Here is a 26,607-nt window from a genome sequence, read left to right as displayed (position 1 = left end):
TTTTCCCATGGATTTTTCCATGTTTTCCAGGGGAGAACAAGGATCAGTACGAGCAGTTCATGGGGGATTTTCCCATTGATTTCCCATGGATTTCTCATGTTTTTCCACATTTGTTTGCACGTTTTCCCATGTTTTTAATGATTTTTGCATGTTCCCCATAGGTTTTTCCATGGAATTTTCCCTGTTTTCCAGGGGAGGATGAGGATCAGTACGAGCAGCTCATGGGGGATTTTTCCATAGATTTTCCAGGAATTTTTCCATGTTTTCCAATAGATTTTTCTATGTATTTTCCCTGTTTTCCAGGGGAGGATGAGGATCAGTACAAGCAGTTAATGGGCGATTTTTCCATAGATTTTCCCATGTTTTTTCCATGTTTTTTCCCTGTTTTCCAGGGGAGGACGAGGATCAGTCTGAGCAGTTCATGAGTGATCTTCCCATGTTTTTCCCATGTTTTTTCCATGTTTTTTCCATGTTTTTTCCCTGTTTTCCAGGAGAAGATGAGGATTAGTACGAGCAGTTCATGGGGGATGTTCCCATTGATTTCCATGGATTTTCCATATTTTTCAATGCTTTTCCCATGGATTTTCCCATTATTTTCCCATTTTTCCAGGGGAGGATGAGGATCAGTACGAGCAGTTCATGAGTGATTTTCCCATGGATTTCCCATGGATTTCCCATGGATTTTTCCCTGTTTTCCAGGAGAGGATGAGGATCAGTACAAGCAGTTAATGGGCGATTTTTCCATAGATTTTCCCATGTTTTCCCATGTTTTTTCCATGTTTTTTCCCTGTTTTCCAGGAGAAGATGAGGATCAGTACGAGCAGTTCATGGGGGATTTTCCCATGTTTTCCCATGTTTTTTCCATGTTTTTTCCCTGTTTTCCAGGGGAGGATGAGGATCAGTACGAGCAGTTAATGGGCGATTTTTCCATGTTTTTCCCATGTTTTTCCCTGTTTTCCAGGGGAGGACGAGGATCAGTCTGAGCAGTTCATGGGGCATTTTCCCATGTTTTTTCCATGTTTTTTCCATGTTTTTTCCATGTTTTTTCCCTGTTTTCCAGGGGAGGATGAGGATCAGTATGAGCAGTTCATGCTGCCCCTCACCGCTGCCTTCGAGACCGTGGCTCAGATGTTCAGCACCAACTCCTTCAACGAGCAGGAGGCCAAGGTCAGCCAGGCCCAATTCCCATTTTCCTGCTTTTTCTGGGATCTTTTCCATGGGATTTGGGGTTTTGGGGCGGGCAGGGGGAGCAGGGAGCTGTGCCCAGCTCTGGGAGAAAAACTGGAATGGTGGGAGCTGGCCAGGAGGGAATCGGGATCAGTTTAATGGGAATTTGGGTTCCTGAATCCCTTGGGATCAGTTTAGTGGGAACTGGGGGTCCTGAATCCCTTGGGATCAGTTTAGTGGGAATTGGGATCAGTTTGATGGGAAATGGGGGTGCCTGAATCCCTTAGGATGGGTCCAGAGGGAATTGGGATCACTTTAACGGGAATTGGGATGCCTGAATCCCTTGGGATCAGTTTAATGGGAATTGGGGAACCTGAATCCCTTGGGATCAGTTGAGAGGGAATTGAGATCAGTTTGATGGGAAATGGGGGTGCCTGAATCCCTTGGGATCAGTTCAGTGGAAACTGAGGGTGCCTGAATCCCTTTGATTTGGTCCAGAGGGAATTGGGATCAGTTCAATGGGAATTTGGGTTCCCGAATCCCTTGGGATCAGTTTAGTGGGAATTGGGGGTGCCTGAGTCCTTTAGGATCAGTTGAATGGGAATTGAGATCAGTTTGATAGGAATTGGGGATTCCTTAATCCCTTGGGATTGGTCCAGAGGGAATTGGGGTCAGTTTAATGGGAATTGGCGTTCCTGAATCTCTTGGCATCAGTTTAGTGGGAATTGGGGTCAGTTTAATGGGAATTGGCGTTCCTGAATCTCTTGGCATCAGTTTAGTGGGAATTGGGGTCAGTTTGATGGGAAATGGGTTTTGCCTGAATCCCTTGGGATGGGTCCAGAAGGAATTGGGGTCACTTTAACGGGAATTGGGGCTGCCTGAATCCCTTGGGATCAGTTTAATGGGAATTGGGGAACCTGAATCCCTTGGCATCAGTTCAGAGGGAATTGGGATCAGTTTGATGGGAAATGGGGGTGCTTGAATCCCTTGGGATGGGTCCAGAGGGAATTGGGATCACTTTAATGGGATTTGGGGGTGCCTGAATCCCTTTGATTTGGTCCAGAGGGAATTGGGATCAGTTTAATGGGAATTCGGGTTCCTGAATCCCTTGGGATCAGTTTAGTGGGAATTGGGGGTGCCTGAGTCCTTTAGGATCAGTTTAATGGGAATTTGGGTTCCTGAATCCCTTGGGATCAGTTTAGTGGGAATTGGGGAACCTGAATCCATTGGGATCAGTTTAATGGGAATTGGGATCAGTTTAGTGGGAATTGGGGAACCTGAATCCATTGGGATCAGTTTAATGGGAATTTGGGTTCCTGAATCCCTTGGGATCAGTTTAGTGGGAATTGGGGGTGCCTGAGTCCTTTAGGATCAGTTGAATGGGAATTGGGATCAGTTTGATAGAAATTGGGGATTCCTTAATCCCTTGGGATTGGTCCAGAGGGAATTGGGGGTTCCTGAACCTCTTGGCATCAGTTTAGTGGGAATTGGGGTCAGTTTAATGGGAAATGGGGGTGCCTGAATCCCTTGGGATGGGTCCAGAGGGAATTGGGATCACTTTAACGGGAATTGGGATGCCTGAATCCTTTGGGATCAGTCCAGAAGGAATTGGGATCAGTTTAATGGGAATTGGGGAACCTGAATCCCTTGGGATCAGTTTAGTGGGAATTGGGATCAGTTTGATGGGAAATGGGTTTTGCCTGAATCCATTGGGATGGGTCCAGAAGGAATTGGGATCACTTTAATGGGAATTGGGATGCCTGAATCCCTTGGGATCAGTTTAGTGGAAATTGGGGGTGCCTGAATTTTACTCTTTTTTATTGTTCTATTTTATTCCATTCTTTCTTATATTTTCATTATATTTATTATATTTTTGCTATTTTATTTTTATTTTATTTTATTTTATTTCATTCCGTCCCGCTCAGCGCACGCTGGTGGGGTTGGTGCGGGACCTGCGGGGCATCGCCTTCGCCTTCAATGCCAAGACCAGCTTCATGATGCTCTTCGAGTGGATGTATCCTCATCCCAAACCCTGATCCTGATCCCAATGCTGATCCTGATCCCAAACCCTGATCCTGATCCCAATCCTGATCCTGATCCCAAATCCTGATCCTGATCCCAATCCTGATCCCGATCCTGATCCTCATCCCAAACCCTGATCCTGATCCCGATCCTGATCCCAAACCCTGATCCTGATCCCAATCCTGATCCTGATCCCAAACCCTGATCCCAATCCTGATCCTGATCCCAATCCTGATCCCGATCCTGATCCCGATCCTGATCCCAAACCCTGATCCTGATCCCAAACCTGATCCCAAATCCTGATCCTGATCCCGATCCTGATCCTGATCCCAAATCCTGATCCTGATCTCGATCCTGATCCTGTTCCTGATCCTGATCCCAATCCTGATCCTGATCCCAATCCTGATCCTGATCCCGATCCCGATCCTGATCCCAAACCCTGATCCTGATCCCAATCCTGATCCTGATCCCAATCCTGATCCTGATCCCAGATCCTGATCCTGATCCCAAATCCTGATTCCTATTCTGATCCCTGATCCTGATCCCTGTCCCGGTCCCAGTCCTGGTCTCAAATCCTGATCCTGATCCCTGTCCTGGTCTCGATCCTGATCGAGATCCCAAATCCTGATTCCAATTCTGATTCCAAATCCTGATCCTAAATACTGATCCTGATCCCAAATTCTGATCCATATCCTGATCCCGATCCTGATTCCGATTCTGATCCTGATCCCAAACACTGATCCTGATCCCAAATCCCAATCCCAGTCATGATCCCATCCCAAATCCTGATTCCGATTCTGATCCCGATCCCAAACCCAGATCCTATCCCAAATCCCGATTCCAGTCGTGATCCCATCCCAAATCCTGATTCTGATTCTGATCCTGATCCCAAACCCTGATCCTGATCCCAAATCCCGATTCCAGTCGTGATCCCATCTCAAATCCCCAATCCTGATTCTGATTCTGATCCCAAATCCTGATCCCAGTCCTGATCCTGATCCCAAATCCCCATCCCAAATCCTGATTCTGATTCTGATCCCAATCCTGATCCCAAATCCTGATTCCTATTCTGATCCCTGATCCTGATCCTGATCCCGATCTTGATCCCATCCCAAATCCTGATCCCAAACCCTGATCCTGATTCCAGACCCTGATCCTGATCCCAGTCCTGGTCCCAAATCCTGATCCTGATACAAATCCTGATCACAAATCCTGATCCCATCCCAAATGCTGAATCCTAATCCCAAATCCTGATCCCGATCCTGATCCTGATCCCAAATCCTGATCCCAGTCCTGATTCCATCCCAAATTCTGATCTCAAATCCTGATCCCAAATCCTGATCCTGATCCTGATCCTGTTCCCAAATCCTGATCCCAATACTGATCCCATCCCAAATCCTGATCCCAATCCTGATCCTGATCCCAAATCCTGATCCCAATCCTGATCCCATCCCAAATCCTGATCCCAATCATGATCCCATCCCAAATCCTGATCCCATCCTCAATCCTGATCCTAAATCCTGATCCCATCCCAAATCCTGATCCCAAATTCTGATCCCAATCCTGATCCCATCCCAAATCCTGATCCCAATCCTGATCCTCATCCCAAGTCCTGATCCCAATACTGATCCCATCCCAAATCCCAATCCTGATCCCATCCTCAATCCTGATGCTAAATCCTGATCCCAAATCCTGATCCTAATCCCATCCCAAATCCTGATCCCAGTTCTGATCCTGATCCCAAATCCTGATCCCAAATCCTGATCCCAGAATCCCAGGAACTCTTTGTAAATCCCATTTCCTGCGATCCCACACCGATGATTTTTCCCAGTATAGAACCCACCAACAACAACCCCAGAAACCCCAAATTTCATCCTCGTGTGCCCCTGCCCCCCTCCCTGCCCCATTCCCGTGGGATTTCTGCCCTGGCAAAGCGGGAATTCCTTAATTGCCCCAGTTACCCCTCGTACATGCCCATCCTGCAGAGAGCCATCGAGCTCTGGTACCACGACCCCGCCTGCACCACGCCCGTGCTCAAACTCATGGCTGAGCTGGTCCACAACAGGTAGGAGTTCCCAAAAATCCAGGATTCCATGGAATTCTGAGCCTTGGGTTGGGTTATTTCGTCCCTCTCTGTGTGGTTGTTGCCCCCCGCAAATCCCCATTTTTTTCCCCATTTCCCCCCCCCCATTTTCCCCTCAAATTCCCATTTATAACAGCTCAAACTCATGGCTGAGCTGGTCCACAACAGGTAGGAGTTCCCAAAATTCCAGGATTCCCTGGAATTCTTGGGAGGGGTTATTTCATCCCTCCCCGTGGGGTTGTTGCCCCCAAACCCTAAATCCCCATTTTTTTCCCCATTTCCCCCCCCATGAAATCCCCATTTTTGCCCCATTTTCCCGCCTAAATTCCCATTTATATCAGGTAGGAGATTCCCAAAAATCCAGGATTCCATGGAATTCTGAGCCTTGGGTTGGGTTATTTCATCCCTCTCTGTGTGGTTGTTGCCCCCCCCCAAATCCCCATTTTTTTCCCCATTTCCCCCCCCCCATTTTCCCCTCAAATTCCCATTTATAACAGCTCAAACTCATGGCTGAGCTGGTCCACAACAGGTAGGAGTTCCCAAAATTCCAGGATTCCCTGGAATTCTTGGGAGGGGTTATTTCATCCCTCCCCGTGGGGTTGTTGCCCCCAAACCCCTCTTTTTTTTCCCCTAATTCCCCATTTTTTTCCCCATTTCCCCCCCCATGAAATCCCCATTTTTGCCCCATTTTCCCGCCTAAATTCCCATTTATATCAGGTAGGAGATTCCCAAAAATCCAGGATTCCATGGAATTCTGAGCCTTGGGAGGGGTTATTTCATCCCTCCCCGTGGGGTTGTTGCCCCCAAACCCCTCTTTTTTTTCCCCTAAATCCCCATTTTTTTCCCCATTTCCCCCCCCATGAAATCCCCATTTTTGCCCCATTTTCCCGCCTAAATTCCCATTTATATCAGGTAGGAGATTCCCAAAAATCCAGGATTCCATGGAATTCTGAGCCTTGGGAGGGGTTATTTCATCCCTCCCCGTGGGGTTGTTGCCCCCAAACCCCTCTTTTTTTTCCCCTAATTCCCCATTTTTTTCCCCATTTCCCCCCCCATGAAATCCCCATTTTTGCCCCATTTTCCCGCCTAAATTCCCATTTATGTCAGGTAGGAGATTCCCAAAAATCCAGGATTCCATGGAATTCTGAGCCTTGGGTTGGGTTATTTCATCCCTCTCTGTGTGGTTGTTGCCCCCCCCCCAAATCCCCATTTTTTTCCCCATTTCCCCCCCCCCCATTTTCCCCTCAAATTCCCATTTATAACAGCTCAAACTCATGGCTGAGCTGGTCCACAACAGGTAGGAGTTCCCAAAATTCCAGGATTCCCTGGAATTCTTGGGAGGGGTTATTTCATCCCTCCCCGTGGGGTTGTTGCCCCCAAACCCCTCTTTTTTTTCCCCTAAATCCCCATTTTTTTCCCCATTTCCCCCCCCATGAAATCCCCATTTTTGCCCCATTTTCCCGCCTAAATTCCCATTTATATCAGGTAGGAGATTCCCAAAAATCCAGGATTCCATGGAATTCTGAGCCTTGGGTTGGGTTATTTCATCCCTCTCTGTGTGGTTGTTGCCCCCGCAAATCCCCATTTTTTTCCCCATTTCCCCCCCCCATTTTCCCCTCAAATTCCCATTTATAACAGCTCAAACTCATGGCTGAGCTGGTCCACAACAGGTAGGACTTCCCAAAAATCCAGGATTCCCTGGAATTCTTGGGATGGGTTATTTCATCCCTCCCTGTGGAGTTGTTGCCCCCAAAACTCCAATGTTTTTCCCCAAATCCCCAATTTTCCACCATCAAATCCCTTTTTTTCCCCCCATTTCCCCCCCAAATCCCATTTTTTTTCCCCAAAGCCCATTTTTCCTCCCAAACCCCGTTTATAACAGGTAGGAAGTTCCCAAAAATTTGGGATTTCGTTGAATTCTGCACTTTAGAAGGGGTTTAAAACATGTTTAAATACCTGGGGGATCCAACCTTTCCTTGGACACTCCAGGGGCAGCCTGGACTCCTTTGGAAATTTCATCCCAGCCAGGAATTCCTTCCGAAAATCCCATCAAATTTCCCCTTTCCCAGTTTAAACCCGTTCCCTGTGTCCTGTCCCTCCATCCCTTATCCCAAATCCTCTCCAGCTCTCCTGGAGCCCCTTTAGGCTCCGGAAAGGGCTCCAAGATTTCCTTGCATCCTTCCCTTTTCCCACCTTTCCTTGGACACTCCCACGGCTATTTGGGAATTCCATACCAGCCCCTCCTCACCCTCCCAGCCAGGAATTCCTTCCCAAAATCCCATCAAATTTCCCCTTTCCCAATTTAAATCCTGTGTCCTGTCCCTCCATCCCTTATCCCAAATCCCTCTGCAGCTCTCCCGGAGCTCCTTCAGGCCCTGGAATGTTCTGGAAGCTCTCCCTGGGGTTTCCTCTGAGCATTCCCTGCTTTTCCTGCAGGTCCCAGCGGCTGCAGTTCGATGTCTCCTCTCCCAACGGGATCCTGCTGTTCCGGGAGACCAGCAAGATGATCACCACCTACGGTGAGGGGTCCTGGAGCTGCCTGGGTGCACCCCTGGAAAAATCCCGGATAAATTCCGGATTTGTACTGGGTTCATCCTGGAAAAATGTTGGAAAGGTTCTGGGTTCATCCTGGAAACATCCTGAAAAAATCCTGGATTTGTCCATGGAAACATCCTGGATTCATCCATGGATAAATCCTGGTTTCATCCTAGAAAAATCCTGGGTTCATCTTGAAAACATCCTGGATTCATCCATGGATAAATCCTGGATTCATCCATGGAAAAATCCTGGATTCATCGTGGAAAAATCCTGGATTCGTCCTGAAAACATCCTGGAAAAATCCTGGATTCATCCGTGGATAAATCCTGGTTTCATCCTGAAAAAATCCTGGATTTGTCCATGGAAACATCCTGGATTCATACATGGATAAATTCTGGTTTCATCCTGGATTAATCTATGGATAAATCCTGGATTCATACTGGGTTCATCTTGGAAACATCCATGGAAAAATCCTGGGTTCATCCTGGAAACATCCTGAAAAAATCCTGGATTCATCCATGGAAACGTCCAGAAAGCATCCTGGAAAAATCATGGATTCATCCATGGATAAATCCTGGATTCATACTGGGTCCATCCATGGATAAATCCTGGATTCATACTGGGTCCATCCATGGATTCATCCTGGAAAAATCCTGGATTTGTCCATAGAAACATCGTGGATTCATCCATGGATAAATCCTGGTTTCATCCTAGAAAAATCCTGGGTTCATCTTGAAAACATCCTGGAAAAATCCATGGATAAATCCTGGAAACATCCTGGATTCATCCATGGAAAAATCCTGGATTCGTCCTGAAAACATCCTGGAAAAACCCTGGGTTCATCCTGGAAAGATCTTGGAAACATTCTGGGTTCATCCTGGAAACATCCTGGATTCATACATGGATAAATTCTGGTTTCATCCCGGATTAATCTATGGATAAATCCTGGATTCATACTGGGTTCATCCTGGAAACATCCATGGAAAAATCCTGGGTTCATCCTGGAAACATCCTGGTTTTATCTTGGAAAATCCTGGGTTCATCCTGGAAACATCCTGAAAAAATCCTGGATTCATCCATGGAAACGTCCAGAAAGCATCCTGGAAAAATCATGGATTCATCCATGGATAAATCCTGGATTCATACTGGGTCCATCCATGGATTCATCCTGGAAAAATCCTGGATTTGTCCATGGAAACATCGTGGATTCATCCATGGATAAATCCTGGTTTCATCCTAGAAAAATCCTGGGTTCATCTTGAAAACATCCTGGAAAAATCCATGGATAAATCCTGGAAACATCCTGGATTCATCCATGGAAAAATCCTGGATTCGTCCTGAAAACATCCTGGAAAAATCCTGGATTCATCCGTGAATAAATCCTGGTTTCATCCTGGAAAAATCCTGGATTCGTCCTGAAAACATCCTGGAAACATTCTGGGTTCATCCTGGTTTCATCCTGAAAAAATCCTGGATTTGTCCATGGAAACATCCTGGATTCATACATGGATAAATTCTGGTTTCATCCCGGATTAATCTATGGATAAATCCTGGATTCATACTGGGTTCATCCTGGAAACATCCATGGAAAAATCCTGGGTTCATCCTGGAAACATCCTGAAAAAATCCTGGATTCATCCATGGAAACGTCCAGAAAGTATCCTGGAAAAATCATGGATTCATCCATGGATGAATCCTGGATTCATACTGGGTTCATCCATGGATAAATCCTGGATTCATACTGGGTTCATCCATGGATTCATCCTGGAAAAATCCTGGATTTGTCCATAGAAACATCGTGGATTCATCCATGGATAAATCCTGGTTTCATCCTAGAAAAATCCTGGGTTCATCTTGAAAACATCCTGGAAAAATCCATGGATAAATCCTGGAAACATCCTGGATTCATCCATGGAAAAATCCTGGATTCGTCCTGAAAACATCCTGGAAAAACCCTGGGTTCATCCTGGAAAGATCTTGGAAACATTCTGGGTTCATCCTGGAAACATCCTGGATTCATACATGGATAAATTCTGGTTTCATCCCGGATTAATCTATGGATAAATCCTGGATTCATACTGGGTTCATCCTGGAAACATCCATGGAAAAATCCTGGGTTCATCCTGGAAACATCCTGGTTTTATCTTGGAAAATCCTGGGTTCATCCTGGAAACATCCTGAAAAAATCCTGGATTCATCCATGGAAACGTCCAGAAAGCATCCTGGAAAAATCATGGATTCATCCATGGATAAATCCTGGATTCATACTGGGTCCATCCATGGATTCATCCTGGAAAAATCCTGGATTTGTCCATAGAAACATCGTGGATTCATCCATGGATAAATCCTGGTTTCATCCTAGAAAAATCCTGGGTTCATCTTGAAAACATCCTGGATTCATCCATGGATAAATCCTGGAAACATCCTGGATTCATCCATGGATATATCCTGGATTCATCGTGGAAAAATCCTGGATTCGTCCTGAAAACATCCTGGAAAAATCCTGGATTCATCCGTGGATAAATCCTGGTTTCATCCTGGAAAAATCCTGGATTCATCCTGGAAAAATTTTGGGTTCATCCTGGAAGCATCCTGGAAAAACCATGGATTCACCCGTGGAAACATCCTGGATTCATTCTGGAAAAAATCCTGGATTCATCCATGGATAAATCCTGGATTCATGCTGGGTTCATCCATGGATTCATCCTAGGTTCATCCTGGAAAAATCATGGATTCATTCCTGGATTCATCCTGGAAACATTCTGGAAAAATCATGGATGCATCCATGGAAATATCCTGGATTTATCCTGGATTAATCCATGGATAAATCCTGGAAACGTGCTGGATTCATCCATGAAAAAATTTTGGTTTCATCCTGGAAAAATCCTGGGTTCATCCTGAAAACATCCTGAAAAAATCCTGGATTTATCCATGGATGAATCCTGGAGTCATACTAGGTCCATCCATGGGTAAATCCTGGATTCATCCATGGAAACATCCTGGGTTCATGCTGAAAAAATCCTGGATTTACCCATGGATTCATCCTGAAAGCATCTTGGAAAAATCATGGATTCATCCATGGAAACATCCTGGATTCATCCTGGAAAAATCCTGGATTAATCCATGGATAAATCCTGGGTTTATCCTGGAAAAGTCCATGGATTCATCCATGGAAACATCCTGGTTTCATCCTCAAAAAATCCTGGGTTCACCCTGAAAACATCCTGAAAAAGTCCTGGATTTATCCATGGATTCGTCCAGGAAACATCCTAGGTTCATCCTGGAAAAATCATGGATTCATCCATGGATTCATCCATGCATAAATCCTGGTTTCATCCTGGAATATTTCTGGATTAATCCATGGATAAATCCTGGACACATCCTGGATGATAGAATGGTTTGGGTTGGAAGGGAACCATGTAAATAATTCCCAGATTTCAGGTTGGAATGGATTTGCAATCCCATCCCAATTCCCAGATTTTGGCTTGGAATGGATTTGGAATCCCATTCAGTTTGGAATTCATGGGATCATTTAATAGTTTGAGTTGGTATGGATTGAAATCCCATCCCAATTCCCAGATTTTGGCTTGGAATGGATTTGGAATCCCATTCAGTTTGGAATTCATGGAATCATGAAATGGTTTGGGTTGGAAAGACCTTAAATCCCTGCCGGTGAGAGCTGGAAAGGAACCACGTAAATAATTCCCAGATTTCGGGTCGGAATGGATTTGAAATCCCATCCAGTCTGGAATTTATGGGATCATTTAATAGTTTGAGTTGGAATGGATTTGGAATCCCATCCCAGTTCCCAGATTTGGAATGGATTTGGAACGCCAGGGTGGGATGGGAATGGTGATCCTGAGCCAGAATTCCCACAAGGAATTGCATCCTGACAAGGTGCCCAAGGACCAGGTGTAGGTGCTGAAGCTGAAGGGAATGGGATGGATTGGGTTGGAATGGATTTGGAATCCCATCCCAGTTCCCAGATTTTGGCTGGGAATGGATTTTAAATGCCATCCCAATTCCCCAGTTTCAGGTTGGAGTGGATTTGGAATCCCATCCAGTTTGAAATACCCAGATTTTAGCTTGGAATGGATTTGAAATCCTATCCAGTTTGGAATTCAAGGGATCATGGAATGGATGGGGTTGGAATGGATTTGAAATCCCATCCCAATTCCCAGATTTTGACTTGGAATTTAAATGCTATCCCTGTTCCCCAGTTTCGTGTTGGAGTGGATTTAAATCTCATCCAGTTTGGAATTCATGGAATTGTGGAGTTGTTTGGGCTGGAATGGATTTGGAATCCCATCCCAATTCCCAGATTTTGGGCTGGAATGGATTTGGAATCCCATCCCAATTCCCAGATTTTGGGTTGGAATGGATTTGGAATCCCATCCAGTTTGTAATTCATGAGATCATGTAATAGTTTGAGTTGGAATGGATTTGGAATCCCATCCCAATTCCCCAGTTTCGGATTGGAGGGGATTCCAAATCCACTCCAATCTGAATCTGGGGAATTGTGATGGGATTCCAAATCCATTCCAAGGGATTTGAATTGTTTGGAATTCAAGGGGTCATGGAACAGATTGGGATGGAATGGCTTTGGAGCCCCGGGGCGGGATGGGAGTGGTGATCCCGAGCCGGAATTCCCGCAGGGAATCGCATCCTGACGCTGGGCGAGGTGCCCAAGGACCAGGTGTAGGTGCTGAAGCTGAAGGGAATGGAATGGATTGGGTTGGAATGGATTTGGAATCCCATCCCAGTTCCCAGATTTTGGCTTGGAATGGATTTGGAATCCCATACCAGTTCCCCAGTTTCGGATTGGAGGGGATTCCAAATCCACTCCAATCTGAATCTGGGGAATTGCGATGGGATTTCAAATCCATTCCAAGGGCTTTGAATTGTTTGGAATTTGTGGCATCATGGAATGATTTGGGTTGGGATGTCTTTGGAGCCCCAGGGCAGGATGGGAGTGGTGATCCCGAGCCGGAATTCCCGCAGGGAATCGCATCCTGACGCTGGGCGAGGTGCCCAAGGACCAGGTGTAGGTGCTGAAGCTGAAGGGAATGAAATGGATTTGAAATCCCAACCAGTTTGGAATTTGTGGGATCATGGAATGGTTGGGGTTGGAATGGATTTGAAATCCCATCCCAATTCCCAGATTTTGGCTTGGAATGGATTTGAAATCCCATCCAGTTTGGAATTCATGGGATCATGGAATGGATTGGGTTGGAATGGATTTGAAATCCCATCCAGTTTGGATGGAATGGGTTGGGATGTCTTTGGAGCCCCGGGGCGGGATGGGAATGGTGATCCCGAGCCGGAATTCCCGCAGGGAATCGCATCCTGACGCTGGGCGAGGTGCCCAAGGACCAGGTGTACGCGCTGAAGCTGAAGGGAATCTCCATCTGCTTCTCCATGCTGAAGGCGGCGCTCAGCGGCAGCTACGTCAACTTCGGCGTCTTCCGGCTCTACGGCGACGACGCGCTGGACAACGCGCTGCAGACCTTCATCAAGCTGCTGCTCTCCATCCCCCACAGCGACCTGCTGGTGAGGCTGCCCGGAATTCCACCCTGGGAATTGTAATTCCAGCCCGGGAATCCCAGTTTCATTCCTGGGAATCCAGGTTCCATCCCCAGAATTCCAATTCCATCCTGGGAATCCCAGTTCTGTCCTGGGAATTCCAGGTGCATCCTGGCAATCACAGTTCCATCCTGGGAATTGCATTTCCATCCTGGGAATTCCAGTTTCATCCCTGGGAATCCCAATTCCATCCTGGGAATTTCAGTTCCGTCCTGGAAATTCCAATTCCATCCCCGGAATTCCAGTTCCATCCTGAGAATTTCAGTTCCATCCTGGGAATTGCAATTCTGTCCTGGGAATCCCAATTCCATCCTGGCAATTCCAACTCTGTCCTGGGAATTCCAGTTCTATCCCTGGGAGTTCCAATTCCATCCCTGGGAATCCCAATTCCATCCTGGGAATCCCAGTTCCATCCTTGGGAATCCCAACTCCATCCTGGGAATCCTGATTCCATCCCCAGAATTCCAGTTCCATCCTGGGAATTCCAGTTTCATCCTGGGTATTCCAGTTCCCTCCCTGGGAATTCCATTTTCATCCCTGGGAATCCCAGTTCCATCCTGGGTATTCCAATCCCATCCCTGGGAATTCCAGTTCCATCCTGGGAATTCCAATGCCATCCTGGGAATTCCATTTTCATCCTGGGAATCCCAATTCAATCCTGGGAATCCCAATTCCATCCTGGGAATTCCAGTTCCATCCCTGGGAATTCCATTTCCATCCCCAAAATTCCAATTCCATCCTGGAAATCCCAGTTCTGTCCTGGGAACTCCAGTTCCTTCCTGGGAATTGCATCTCTATCCTGGGAATCCCAACTCCATCCTGGGAATTCCAGTTTCATTCCTAGGAATTCCAGTTCCGTCCTGGGAATTGCAGTTCCATCCTGGGAATCCCAGTTCCATCCTGGATATTCCAGTTCCCTCCCTGGGAATTCTATTTTCACCCCTGGGAATTCTGATTCCATCCTGGGAATCCCAATTCCATCCCCAGAATTCCAGTTCCTCCCTGGGAATCCCAGTTCCATCCTGGGAATCCCAATTCCATCCTGGAAATCCCAATTCCATCCTGGGAATTCCAGTTCCATCCCCAGGAATTCTAATTCCATCCCAGGAGAAGCTGGAGGAGAGGAAGGAGGGATGAAGGGCTTGGGGCAGGGACAGGAATGGGCAGCAGGCTCTGGGTGAAGCACAGGAAGAATTCCCAGATTTTGGGTGGGAAGTGGTTTGAAATCCCATCACAATTCCCAGATTTTGGTTGGGAAATCCCATCCCAATTCCCAGACTTTGGGTGGGAAATCACATCACAATTCCCAGATTTTGGGTTTGAAATCCCGTCCCAATTTCCAAATTCTGGGCAGGAATGGGTTTTAAATCCCATCACAATTCCCAGATTTAGGGTGGGAAATCCCATCACAATTCCCAAATTCTAGGTGGGAATGGGTTTTAAATCCTATCCCAATTTCCAAATTTTGGGTGGGAATGGATTTGAAATTCCATCCCAATTCACAGATTTTGGGTGGGAATGGATTTGAAATCCCATCCCAAATTTTGGGTGGGAAGGGGTTTTAAATCCCATCCAGTTTGGAATTCATGGGATCACAGAATGCTTTGGGTTGGAAAGGAACCACGTAAATAATTCCCAAATTTTGGGTGGGAATGGATTTGAAATCCCATCCCAATTCCCAGGTTTTCCCTGGGAAGATAAAAAGTAGGGAAAGTGATTGGATAACATGGGAATGGGAGAGAAAGAAAATGGGAAATGCTGGAATGGGAGAGAAGGGAAATGGGAAATGTTGGGAAGGAAGAGAAGGAAAATGGGAAATGTTGGAATGAGAAGGAAAATAGGAAATGTTGGGAATGAAGAGAAGGAAAATGGGAAATCTCTTGGAATACAAATTTTCTGGGATGGAGGATCCTTGCTCAGTTCTCCCAGGGATCACCAGCACATTCCAGCTGGTTCACGACAGGCTGGATTTGGGAATTTGATGCTTCCAGCAAAACCAAGTGGATTTTTCCTGCTTTTCCTTCAGGATTATCCCAAGCTCAGCCAATCCTACTATTCCCTGCTGGAAGTGCTCACCCAGGACCACATGAACTTCATCGCCAGCCTGGAGCCCCACGTCATCATGTACATCCTGTCCTCCATCTCCGAGGGCCTCACCGCGCTGGGTAACTCCTGCTGCTCCCTCCTGCCTTTCCTGGGATTTGGGGTGGGATTTTTCTGGGATTTATAAATGAATCAGGGCTAAAAACCCCATTTTCCATGTGGGGATTTGAATTTTCCGTGTGGCAGTTTGAATTTTCCGTGTGGGGATTTGAATTTTCCATGTGGCGGTTTGAATTTTCCGTGTGGCGATTTGAATTTTCCGTGTGAGGATTTGAATTTTCCGTGTGGGGATTTGAATTTTCCGTGTGGCAGTTTGAATTTTCCGTGTGGGGATTTGAATTTTCCATGTGGCGGTTTGAATTTTCCGTGTGGCGATTTGAATTTTCCGTGTGAGGATTTGAATTTTCCGTGTGGGGATTTGAATTTTCCGTGTGGCGGTTTGAATTTTCCGTGTGGGGATTTGAATTTTCCATGTGGCAATTTGAATTTTCCGTGTGGGGATTTGAATTTTCCATGTGGCGGTTTGAATTTTCCGTGTCAGGATTTGAATTTTCCGTGTGAGGATTTGAATTTTCCGTGTGGGGATTTGAATTTTCCATGTGGCGATTTGAATTTTCCGTGTGGGGATTTGAATTTTCCGTGTGGCAGTTTGAATTTTCCATGTGGGGATTTGAATTTTCCGTGTGGGGATTTGACTTTTCCGTGTGGGGATTTGAATTTTCCGTGTGGGGATTTGAATTTTCCGTGTGGGGGTTTGAATTTTCCGTGTGGGGATTTCCATGTGAGGGTTTGGAATTTGAAGCTGGGATTTGGAGAGTTTGGAGCAGTGGTTCCTTCACTGATCTCACCACAAATTAAAGGTTCTGGGAATTGTTGGAATTTTGGGATGGTTTGGGGTTGGAAAAGATTTCAGTCCAATCCCAGGGACACCTCCCACTATCCTGGATTATCCCAACCTGGCCTTGGATGCTTCCACTTTATTTTCCTCCAAAACCCCTTTTGTTCCCCATTTTTCAATTTTCCCTCCCAACCCCCCATTTTCCCCCCAAACCCTCTTTTTCTTTTCCATCCAAATCCCCTTTTTTCCCCATTTCCCCCATTTTTCTCCATTTTCTCCCATATTTCCCCCGTGTTTTCCCTATTTTTCCCCCATTTTCCCTTCCCAAACCCCATTATTTTTCCTCCAAATTCCCATTTTTCTCCATTTTCCCCCAAACCCTCCTTTTTTTCCATCCAAATCCCCATTTTCTCCCCCCCAATTTTCCCCATTTTTTCTCCATGTTTCCCCATTTTCCCCCTTTTTTCTCCATTCTTTCCTCATTTTTCCTTCCCAAACCCCCATTATTTTTCCTCCAAACCCCCATTTTTCCCCAAAAAATTGCAGGTGTTTTTCCCCCAAACCCTCTTTTTTTCCATCCAAATCTCCATTTTTCCCCTAATTTTCTCCCATTTTTCCTCCATTTTTCCCCATTTTCCCTTCCCAACCACCTATTTTTTCCCCCAAACCAACCCCATATTTTCCCTCATTTTTTTCCCATTTCCCTCCTCTTTTCCCCCCCATCTTCCCCCCTATTTTCCTTTCCCAAACCTCCATTTTTTCCCCCAAACTTGCGGGGTTTTTCCCCAAACCCTCTTTTTTTCCTGTCCAAATCCCCCCATTTTCCCCCATTTTTTCCCCTATTTTTCCTCCATTTTTCCCCATTTTCCCTTCCCAACCACCTATTTCTTCCCCCAAACCAACCCCATATTTTCCCTCATTTTTTCCCATTTCCCTCCTCTTTTTCCCCCCATCTTCCCCCCTATTTTCCTTTCCCAAACCTCCATTTTTTCCCCCAAACATGCGGTGTTTTCCCCCAAACCCTCTTTTTTTTCTGTCCAAATCCCCCCATTTTCCCCCATTTTTCCTCCATTTTTTCCCAACCACCTATTTTTTCCCCCAAACCAACCCCATATTTTCCCTCATTTTTTTCCCATTTCCCTCCTCTTTTTCCCCCCATCTTCCCCCCTATTTTCCTTTCCCAAACCTCCATTTTTTCCCCCAAACTTGCAGGGTTTTCCCCCAAACCCTCTTTTTTTTCCTGTCCAAATCCCCCCATTTTCCCCCATTTTTTCCCCTATTTTTCCTCCATTTTTCCCCATTTTCCCTTCCCAACCACCTATTTTTTCCCCCAAACCAACCCCATATTTTCCCTCATTTTTTTCCCATTTCCCTCCTCTTTTTCCCCCCATCTTCCCCCCTATTTTCCTTTCCCAAACCTCCATTTTTTCCCCCAAACTTGCGGGGTTTTCCCCCAAACCCTCTTTTTTTCCTGTCCAAATCCCCCCATTTTTCCCCATTTTCCCCCATTTTTTCCCCAATTTTTCCCCATTTTTTCCCCATTTTTTCCCCAATTTTTTCCCCATTTTTTCCCTTTTTTCCCCATTTTTTCCCCATTTTCCCTTCCCAAAACCTCTCATTTTTCCCCCCTTTCCCCTCAGACACCATGGTGTGCACGGGCTGCTGCTCCTGCCTGGACCACATCGTCACCTACCTGTTCAAGCAGCTCTCACGCAGCACCAAGAAGAGATCGACGCCACTGGCGCAGGAGAGCGATCGCTTCCTGCACATCATGCAGCAGCACCCCGAGATGATCCAGCAGGTCAGCCCCAGCACACCTGGGGGGGGGACAAAAAAATACACCTGGGGGGGCAAAAAATACACCTAGGGGGGTAAAAAATGCACCTGGAGGGGTAAAAATGCACCTGAGGGCTCAAAAATTACCTGGCGCGCTCCAAAAACAACTGGAGAGGCCAAAATTCACCTGGGGGGCTCCAAAATGCACCTGAGGGTTCCAAAATACACCTGGGGGCTCCAAAATTCGCCTGGAGATCTCAAAATACACCTGGGGGGCTCCAAAATATACCCATGGGCTCTGAAAAAATGCACCTGGAGAGCTCAGAAAATACCTGGGGGCTCCAAAATATACTTGGGAACCCAGAATACACCTGGGGAATCCAAAATACACCTGGGGGCTCCAGAAACAACTGGAGAGGCCAAAATTCACCTGGGGGGCTCCAAAATGCACCTGGAGAGCCCAAAATATACCTGGGGCTCTGAAAAACACCTGAGGAGGCCAAAAAATAACCTGGGGACACCAAAAAATAACTGGAGACCAAAATTCACCTGAGGGTTCCAGAATGCACCTGGAGGCTCCAGAATTTACCTGGGGGCTGTGAAAAACACCTGAGGAAGCCAAAAAATACCTGGGGGCTATGAAATATACCTGGGGGCTCCAAAATACACCTGGAGAGCCCAGAAATCAACTGGTGCACTCCAAAAACAACTGGAGAGGCCAAAATTCACCTGAGGGGCTCCAAAATACACCTGGGGGGCTCCAAAATACACCTGGAGAGCCCAAAAATCACGTGGTGCACTCCAAAAACAACTGGGGAGCTCCAAAATTCACCTGGGGGGCTCCAAAATACACCTGAGGGTTCCAAAATACACCTGGGGGTTCCAGAATACACCTGGGGGTTCCAAAATATACCTGGAGACTCTGAAAAACATTTGGAGAGCCCAAAAAACAACAGAGGAGCCCCAGAACCCACTGGAATTTATTGGCTGTCCATGCTCAAAGCTCCAGAACCTTGAGTCTCCAGGAGAATTCCAGGAGATTCCCAAATCCCAGAGCAAGGAGGGAGCTGGGGTGGGATTTGGGGTGGGATTGGGATCCGTGGGATGGGATGGAATGGGATCCTTGAGATCTTTGGGATCCATGGGATTGGGAACCATGACATCGGTGGGATCCATGGGATAGGATGGGGTCCATGGGATCCACAGGATTGGGATGGGATCCATGGGATCTGCAGGATTGGGATGGGATTTGGGATCCATGAGATCCATGGGGTGGGATGGGATCCATGAGATCCGTGGGGTCCGTGAGATCCTTGGAGTCCATGGTATTGGGATGGGATCCATGGGATGGGATGGGATGGGATTCGGGATCCATGAGATCCATGATACTGGGATGGAATGGGATCCATGGCATTTGGATCCATGGGATGGGATGGGATCCATGGGATCTGCAGGATTGGGATGGGATTGGGATCCATGAGATCCATGGGGTGGGATGGGATCCATGGGATCTACAGGATTGGGATGGAATGGGATCCATGGCATTTGGATCCATGGGATGGGATGGGATCCATGGGATCTGCAGGATTGGGATAAATGAGATCCATGGGGTGGGATGGGATCCATGAGATCCGTGGGGTCCATGAGATCCTTGGAGTCCATGGTATTGGGATGGGATCCATGGGATGGGATGGGATGGGATTCGAGATCCATGAGATCCATGGGGTGGGATGGGATCCATGGGATCTGCAGGATTGGGATGGGATTGGGATCCATGAGATCCATGGGGTGGGATGCAGGGGCTGCCTTTAACCCTTGGCTCCCCGTGCCAGATGCTCTCGACGGTGCTGAACATCATCATCTTCGAGGACTGCCGGAACCAGTGGTCCATGTCCCGGCCCCTGCTCGGCCTCATCCTGCTCAATGAGAAGGTGAGGGATCCATCCCAGCTGGAAAAGGCTGGGATGAGGGAGGAGAACATTCCCAGAAAATCCTTGGAATGATCCCTTGGCCAGGAGAGCTCCTTTGGGATGATCCCATGGCCAGGATGATTCTTGGGATGATCCCATGGCCAGGATGGTCCTTGGAATGATCCCATGGCCGGGATGATCCTTGGAATGATCCCGTGGCCAGAAGAGCTCCTTGGAATGATCCCATGGCCAGGATTATTCTTGGGATGATCCCATGGCCAGGATGATTCTTGGGATGATCTCATGGCCAGGATGGTCCTTGAAATGATCTCATGGCCAGGATGATCCTTAGGATGATCCAATGGCCAGGACAGCTCCCAGGAATCATCCCATGGTCAGGATGGTCCTTGGCATGATCCCATGGCCAGGGTGGTCCTTTGGATGATCCCATGGCCAGGATGATTCTTGGGATGATCCCATGGCCAGGATGGTCCTTGGAATGATCCCATGGCCGGGATGATCCTTGGAATGATCCCGTGGCCAGAAGAGCTCCTTGGAATGATCCTGTGGCCAGGATGATTCTTGGGATGATCCCATGGCCAGGACAGCTCCCAGGAATCATCCCATGGTCAGGATGGTCCTTGGAATGATCCCATGGCCAGGAGAGCTCCTTGGGATGATCCCATGACCAGGATGGTCCTTGGAATGATTCCATGGCCAGGGTGGTCCTTTGGATGATCCCATGGCCAAGATGATAATTAGGATGATCCCATGGCCAGGATGATCCTTTGGAATGATCCCATGGCCAGGAGAGCTCCTTGGGATAATCCTGTGGCCAGGATGGTCCTTGGAATGATCCCATGGCCAGGGTGGTCCTTGAGATGATCCCATGGCCAGGATGATCCTTTGGATGATCCCATGGCCAGGATGATCCTTAGGATGATCCCATGGCCAGGATGATCCTTAGGATGATCCCATGGCCAGGATGGTCCCTGGAATGATTCCGTGGCCAGGAAAGTTCCTTGGAGCTGATCATTCCACCTCCACCCCTCATACCTTGGGCTGCTCCCTCCTCATCCCCAGCACCCCGAGGGGGCTGTGGCAATCCCAAATCCCGATCCCATGGGAGTTAACCCCTTGCTGTCCTGCCTCCCCAGTACTTCTCGGACCTGCGGAACAGCATCGTGAACAGCCAGCCCCCGGAGAAGCAGCAGGCCATGCACCTGTGCTTCGAGAACCTCATGGAGGGCATCGAGCGCAACCTGCTCACCAAGAACCGCGACAGGTGGGAGCGGGAACGGGAACGGGAATGGGAATGGGAATGGGAACGGGAACGGGAATGGGAATGGGAATGGGAATGGGAATTAGAATGGGAACGGGAATGGGAATGGGAATGGGAACAGGAATGGGAATGGGAATGGGAATGGGAATGGGAATGGGAGCGGGAACGGGAATTGGAATGGGAATGGGAATGGGAATGGGAACGGGAACGGGAATGGGAATGGGAATGGGAATGGGAATGGGAATGGGAATTAGAATGGGAATGGGAATGGGAACGGGAACAGGAATGGGAATGGGAATGGGAATGGGAACGGGAATGGGAATGGGAATGGGAAGAGGAACAGGAATGGGAATGGGAACAGGAATGGGAATGGGAATAGGAACAGGAATGGGAACGGGAATGGGAACGGGAACAGGAATGGGAATGGGAATGGGAATGGGAACGGGAATGGGAACAGGAATGGGAATGGGAATGGGAACGGGAATTAGAATGGGAACAGGAATGGGAATGGGAACGGCATTCCATGGGATGGGCCGGGGCAGGGCTTGGGCTGGGAGGCAGCCTGAATATCCACAGGTATTTCCCACTGGCCCAGGGGGATCCAACCTGGCCAGGGACACTTCCAGGAATAGAACAGCCGCAGCTCCTCTGGGATTTCCATCCCAGCCAGGAATTCCTTCCCCATTATATCCCCATTTCAGTTTGAGACTTCCCATGGGATTCCTTCATGGCTTCATGGTTGGAATGGTTTGGGTGGGAGGGGATCTTAAATGTCCATGGGTATTTCCCACCACACCATCTGCTGTCCCAGGTTGATCCAAACCGGCCAGGGACACTTCCAGGAATAGAACAGACACAGCTTCCCTGGGAATTCCTTCCCGGTATCCCCATTCCAGTTTGAAGCTTCCCATGGGATTCCTTCATTGGGCTTGCAGTTGGAATCATGGAATGGTTTGGGTTGGAAGAGAGTTGAAATATCCATGAGCTGGGACTCATTCTGCTGTCCCAGAGTGCTCCAGCCTGGCCTGGGACACTTCCATGGATCATGGGGCAACCACAGATTTTCCTCTGGGAATTCCGTCCCAGGCAGGAATTCTTTCCCAATAAAATCCCTTCATGGGAAGTGGTGGATCCCCATCCTTGGTGTGGAGACAGCGCCGGGCTCGGAGTTGTGGGGGGAGCTGGTCTGAGATGGACAGTTCATGGGATGGGGAATGGTGGAGTGGGGGAATCATGGAACGATGGAATGGTGGAGTGATGGAATCATGGAGTGGTGGCATGATGGAATGGTGGAGTGGTGGAATGGTGGAATCATGGAATGATGGAATGGTGGAATGATGGAGTGATGGAATCATGGAATTGATGGAGCCATGGAATGGTGGAATCATGGAGCCATGGAATGGTGGAATCATGAAATGATGGAGTGATGGAATGGTGGAATCATGGAATAGTGGAGTGGTGGAATCATGGAATGTGATGGAATGCTGGAATCATAGAATGCTGGAATGGTGGAGTGGTGGAGTGGTGGAATGATGGAATGGTGGAATGTGATGGAATGCTGGAATCATGGAATGGTGGAGCCATGAACTCATGGAATGACAGAATGCTGGAGTCATGGAACCACGGAGTGGTGGAATCGTGACATGATGGAATGCTGGAATCATGGAATGATGGAGTGATGGAATGATGGAATTATGGAATGATAGAATGCTGGAATGTGATGGAATGCTGGAATCATGGAACACTGGAATGGTGGAATGTGATGGAATGATGGAGCGATGGAGTCATGGAATGATGGAGTGATGGAATGTGGTGGAATCCTGGAATGGTGGAGTGGTGGAATGATGGAATGTGATGGAATGCTGGAATGATGGAACCATGGAATGGTGGAATCGTGAAATGATGGAATGCTGGAATCATGGAATGATGGAGTGATGGAATGGTGGCATGTGATGGAATGCTGGAATCATGGAACGCTGGAATGGTGGAATGATGGAATGCTGGAATGATGGAGCAATGGAATCATGGAATGATAGAACGATGGAGTGATGGAATGGGATGGAATCATGGAATCCTGGAATGACAGAATGATGGAATGGTGGAGTGGTGGAATGATGGAATCGTGGAATGGTGGAGCTGTGAAATCATGGAATGACGGAATGCTGGAATCACAGAACCATGGAATGGTGGAATCGTGAAATGATGGAATTATGGAATTATGGAATGATAGAATGCTGGCATGTGATGGAATGCTGGAATCATGGAACACTGGAATGGTGGAATGTGATGTAAAGTGATGGAATGTGATGGAATGATGGAGCGATGGAGTCATGGAATGATGGAGTGATGGAATATGGTGGAATCCTGGAATGGTGGAGTGGTGGAATCATGGAATGTGATGGAACGCTGGAATGACGGAATGGTGGAATGTGATGGAATGCTGGAATGGTGGAGTGATGGAATCATGGAATGATAGAACGATGGAGTGATGGAATGTGATGGAATCATGGAATCCTGGAATGACAGAATGGTGGAATGCTGGAATGGTGGAGTGGTGGAATGATGGAATCGTGGAATGGTGGAGCCGTGAAATCATGGAATGACGGAATGCTGGAATCACGGAACCATGGAATGGTGAAATCGTGAAATGCTGGAATGATGGAATTATGGAATGATAGAATGCTGGAATGTGATGGAATGCTGGAATGGTGGAATGCTGGAATGATGGAACAATGGAATCATGGAATGATGGAGTGATGGAAGGTGATGGAATCATGGAATCCTGGAGTGACAGAATGGTGGCACGATGGAATGGTGGAACACTGGAATTGCTGGAATGATGGAATGTGATGGAATCCTGGAATCGTGAAATGGTGGAGCGATGGAATGCTGGAATGAGGGAATGGTGGAATCACGGAGCAGTGGAATGTGATGGAGTTGTGTCATGCTGGAACCTGCTCTCTCCTGTCCCCCAGGTTCACCCAGAACCTGTCGGCGTTCCGGAGGGAGGTCAACGACTCCATGAAGAACTCGAGCTACGGCGTCAACAGCAACGACATGATGAGCTGACAGCTGCAGAGCCCAGCCCGGCCCGGGGCCGACCCGGGGCCTCCCCCCAGCCCAGGGAGGAGGGAGCAGCAGGTGGAGCTCACCTGGGCAGGCGTTTTCCCGTGGGAAGGGCAGAATCCAGGTGCAGGAATTCCAAGGTGTCTGTGTCTCTCTTTTTCCTTCCCTGGCCGGAATGTGGAACCGGCGGCACGCCGCTGCGGAAAGCCTGCCTTGTATAAAAGCAAAACAAAAAAAAAAAAAAAAAAAAAAAAAAAACAACAAAACAAAACACAAAAAAAAAAAAAAAATGTACATTTTTTCATAACATTTTGGAGCAAGGTTTATATTGAGTTTCAGAAAAACGAGATTAAAAAAAAAAAAAACACGACAAAAAAAAAAATGCAAAAAAAAAAAATCACAAAACAAAAAAAAAAAAAAACACACACAAAAAAAAAGATGATAAAAAAAAATGACAAAATGATAAAAAAAAAAAAAACAAAGTGTGATTGAAATTTTTACAGAGTCCTGGTGCACCCAGTGCTGGTGTGAGGGTTGTGAATGCGAGTGAGGAAAGCGTGGCCTGAAGCTTTACTGGGCGAGGGGGTGGCTGTGTGAAAGTGCAGAGATCTATTTAGTGAGACGAGCTGTAGAGAGAGAAGCAAAAACTCAAACAACACAAAAAAATAATAAATAAAAAAAAAAAACACAACAAAAAAAAAAGATTAAAAATAATAATAATAATAATAATAAAAAAACCACCACAAAAAAAAAAAAAAAAGGCATTGTAAAATTCCAAATGTATATTTTTTCTTATTAAGCCCCCCTCAAAAATCATAAATTTCCCGGTCCCGTCTCGCCCTCGTTCTTGGGAACTCGAAGCCATGACGTGACCCCTCCGTTCGTGCTTGCTCGTGGGTGTCCCTCCTGTCCCCTCTGTAGCAGTAGCCCCTCCCAGGGCCCTTTTTCCCCTTTTTCCATCCCTTTTTTCCCGTTTTTCCGGGCTGGAGCGGGGCTGGCGGCGGCGCGGGGGTTCCCGATGGGGTAACCCCGAATCCCCCCCGGCAGCAGCGAGGCCCCTTCTCCTGCAGAGCCCCCCGAGGATGTTTGGGATGGGGATGGATCCCAAACCCGGAGCAGGGGAGGGAGCCCCTTTGCCGTGTCCCCCACTATTGTTGCTGCTAGTCGTGTGCATCCTCTTGCTCAGCTCTCCCAAAAACACTCGGGGCCTTTTGGGGCTTCGGTTTCTCTCCCAGACACTCTATTATAATTTTATTAATTTTTTTTCCTCTTTTGTTTGTTTTTTTTGATTTTTTTTTTTTTTTTAAATTTTAATTTTATTTGGTTGGGTTTTTGTTGGTTCCCTGCCCCCCTGGTGTGTGTTGGGTCCTTTCCCGCGTGAGCAGATGCTGGTTGATGTCGGGGTGTTTGCTGCAAACAGTGTAAGCATTGTGACTGCAAATAAACTCAATGGTTTCTACTGAGCCGCGCGCGAGTGGCTGACACCCCAAAAGTGACCCCACAGGGACCCCAAAAGTGACCCCAAAGTGACCCCTGAGGGACTCCACAATGACCCCCACAGGGACCCCGAGAGAGACCCCAGGGTGACCCCACAGGGACCCCACAGTGAGTGGCTGAGACCCCCAGGGACCCCAAAAGTGACCCCACAGGGACCCCAAAGTGACCCCCGAGGAACCCTGAGAGGGACCCCTGAGGGACACTGAGTGACACCACAGGGACCCCTGAGGGAGCCCACGGTGACCCCAAGAGTGGCTGACACCCCAAAAGTGACCCCACAGGGACCCCAAGAGTGATCCCAAAGTGACCCAAGGGACCCCACAGGGACCCCATGGTGACCCCACAGAGACCCCTGAGGGACCCCACAGGGACCCCATGGTGACCCCACAGAGACCTCTGAGGGACCCAGAGAGTGACCCCTGAGGGACCCCAAAGTGACCCCTGAGTCACCCCACAGGGACCCCACAGGGACCCCAGAGTGTTCTCCAAGAAACCCCACAGTGACCCTGAGAGGGACCCCAAAAGAGACCCCAAAGTGACCCGAGGGACCCCAGGGTGACCCCGAGAGGGACCCCACAGTGAGTGGCTGAGACCCCCAGGGACCCCAAAAGTGACCCCACAGGGACCCCAAAGTGACCCCCGAGGAACCCTGAGAGGGACCCCTGAGGGACACTGAGTGACACCACAGGGACCCCTGAGGGACCCCATGGTGACCCCAAGAGTGGCCTGAACCCCCTGAGGG

The 26,607-nt window shown here is 47.8% G+C and overlaps 1 protein-coding gene across 2 annotated transcripts in view; it reads left to right on the top strand.

Moving 5' to 3' along the window:
- Positions 1 to 25,128, top strand: part of XPO7 (exportin 7) — a 75,496-nt gene extending 50,368 nt beyond the window's left edge. For both annotated transcript variants that reach the window (XM_059490814.1, XM_059490813.1), the window contains exons 19-28: positions 1,061 to 1,167; positions 3,093 to 3,181; positions 5,147 to 5,254; positions 7,709 to 7,791; positions 13,146 to 13,360; positions 15,420 to 15,558; positions 17,975 to 18,135; positions 19,943 to 20,041; positions 21,178 to 21,305; positions 24,278 to 25,128. In XM_059490814.1, coding sequence (XP_059346797.1) covers positions 1,061 to 1,167; positions 3,093 to 3,181; positions 5,147 to 5,254; positions 7,709 to 7,791; positions 13,146 to 13,360; positions 15,420 to 15,558; positions 17,975 to 18,135; positions 19,943 to 20,041; positions 21,178 to 21,305; positions 24,278 to 24,371 — 1,223 coding nt within the window. In that variant the 3' untranslated portion in view covers positions 24,372 to 25,128. The remainder of the gene's footprint in view (positions 1 to 1,060; positions 1,168 to 3,092; positions 3,182 to 5,146; positions 5,255 to 7,708; positions 7,792 to 13,145; positions 13,361 to 15,419; positions 15,559 to 17,974; positions 18,136 to 19,942; positions 20,042 to 21,177; positions 21,306 to 24,277) is intronic.
- The last annotated feature ends 1,479 nt before the right edge of the window (positions 25,129 to 26,607 follow it).

This window comes from Ammospiza nelsoni, chromosome 30 (genome assembly GCF_027579445.1).
Source record: "Ammospiza nelsoni isolate bAmmNel1 chromosome 30, bAmmNel1.pri, whole genome shotgun sequence".
Taxonomy (NCBI): domain Eukaryota; kingdom Metazoa; phylum Chordata; class Aves; order Passeriformes; family Passerellidae; genus Ammospiza; species Ammospiza nelsoni.
The sequence above is the reverse complement of the archived record's forward strand: the minus strand, read 5'-3'. Positions and strand labels throughout refer to the sequence as shown.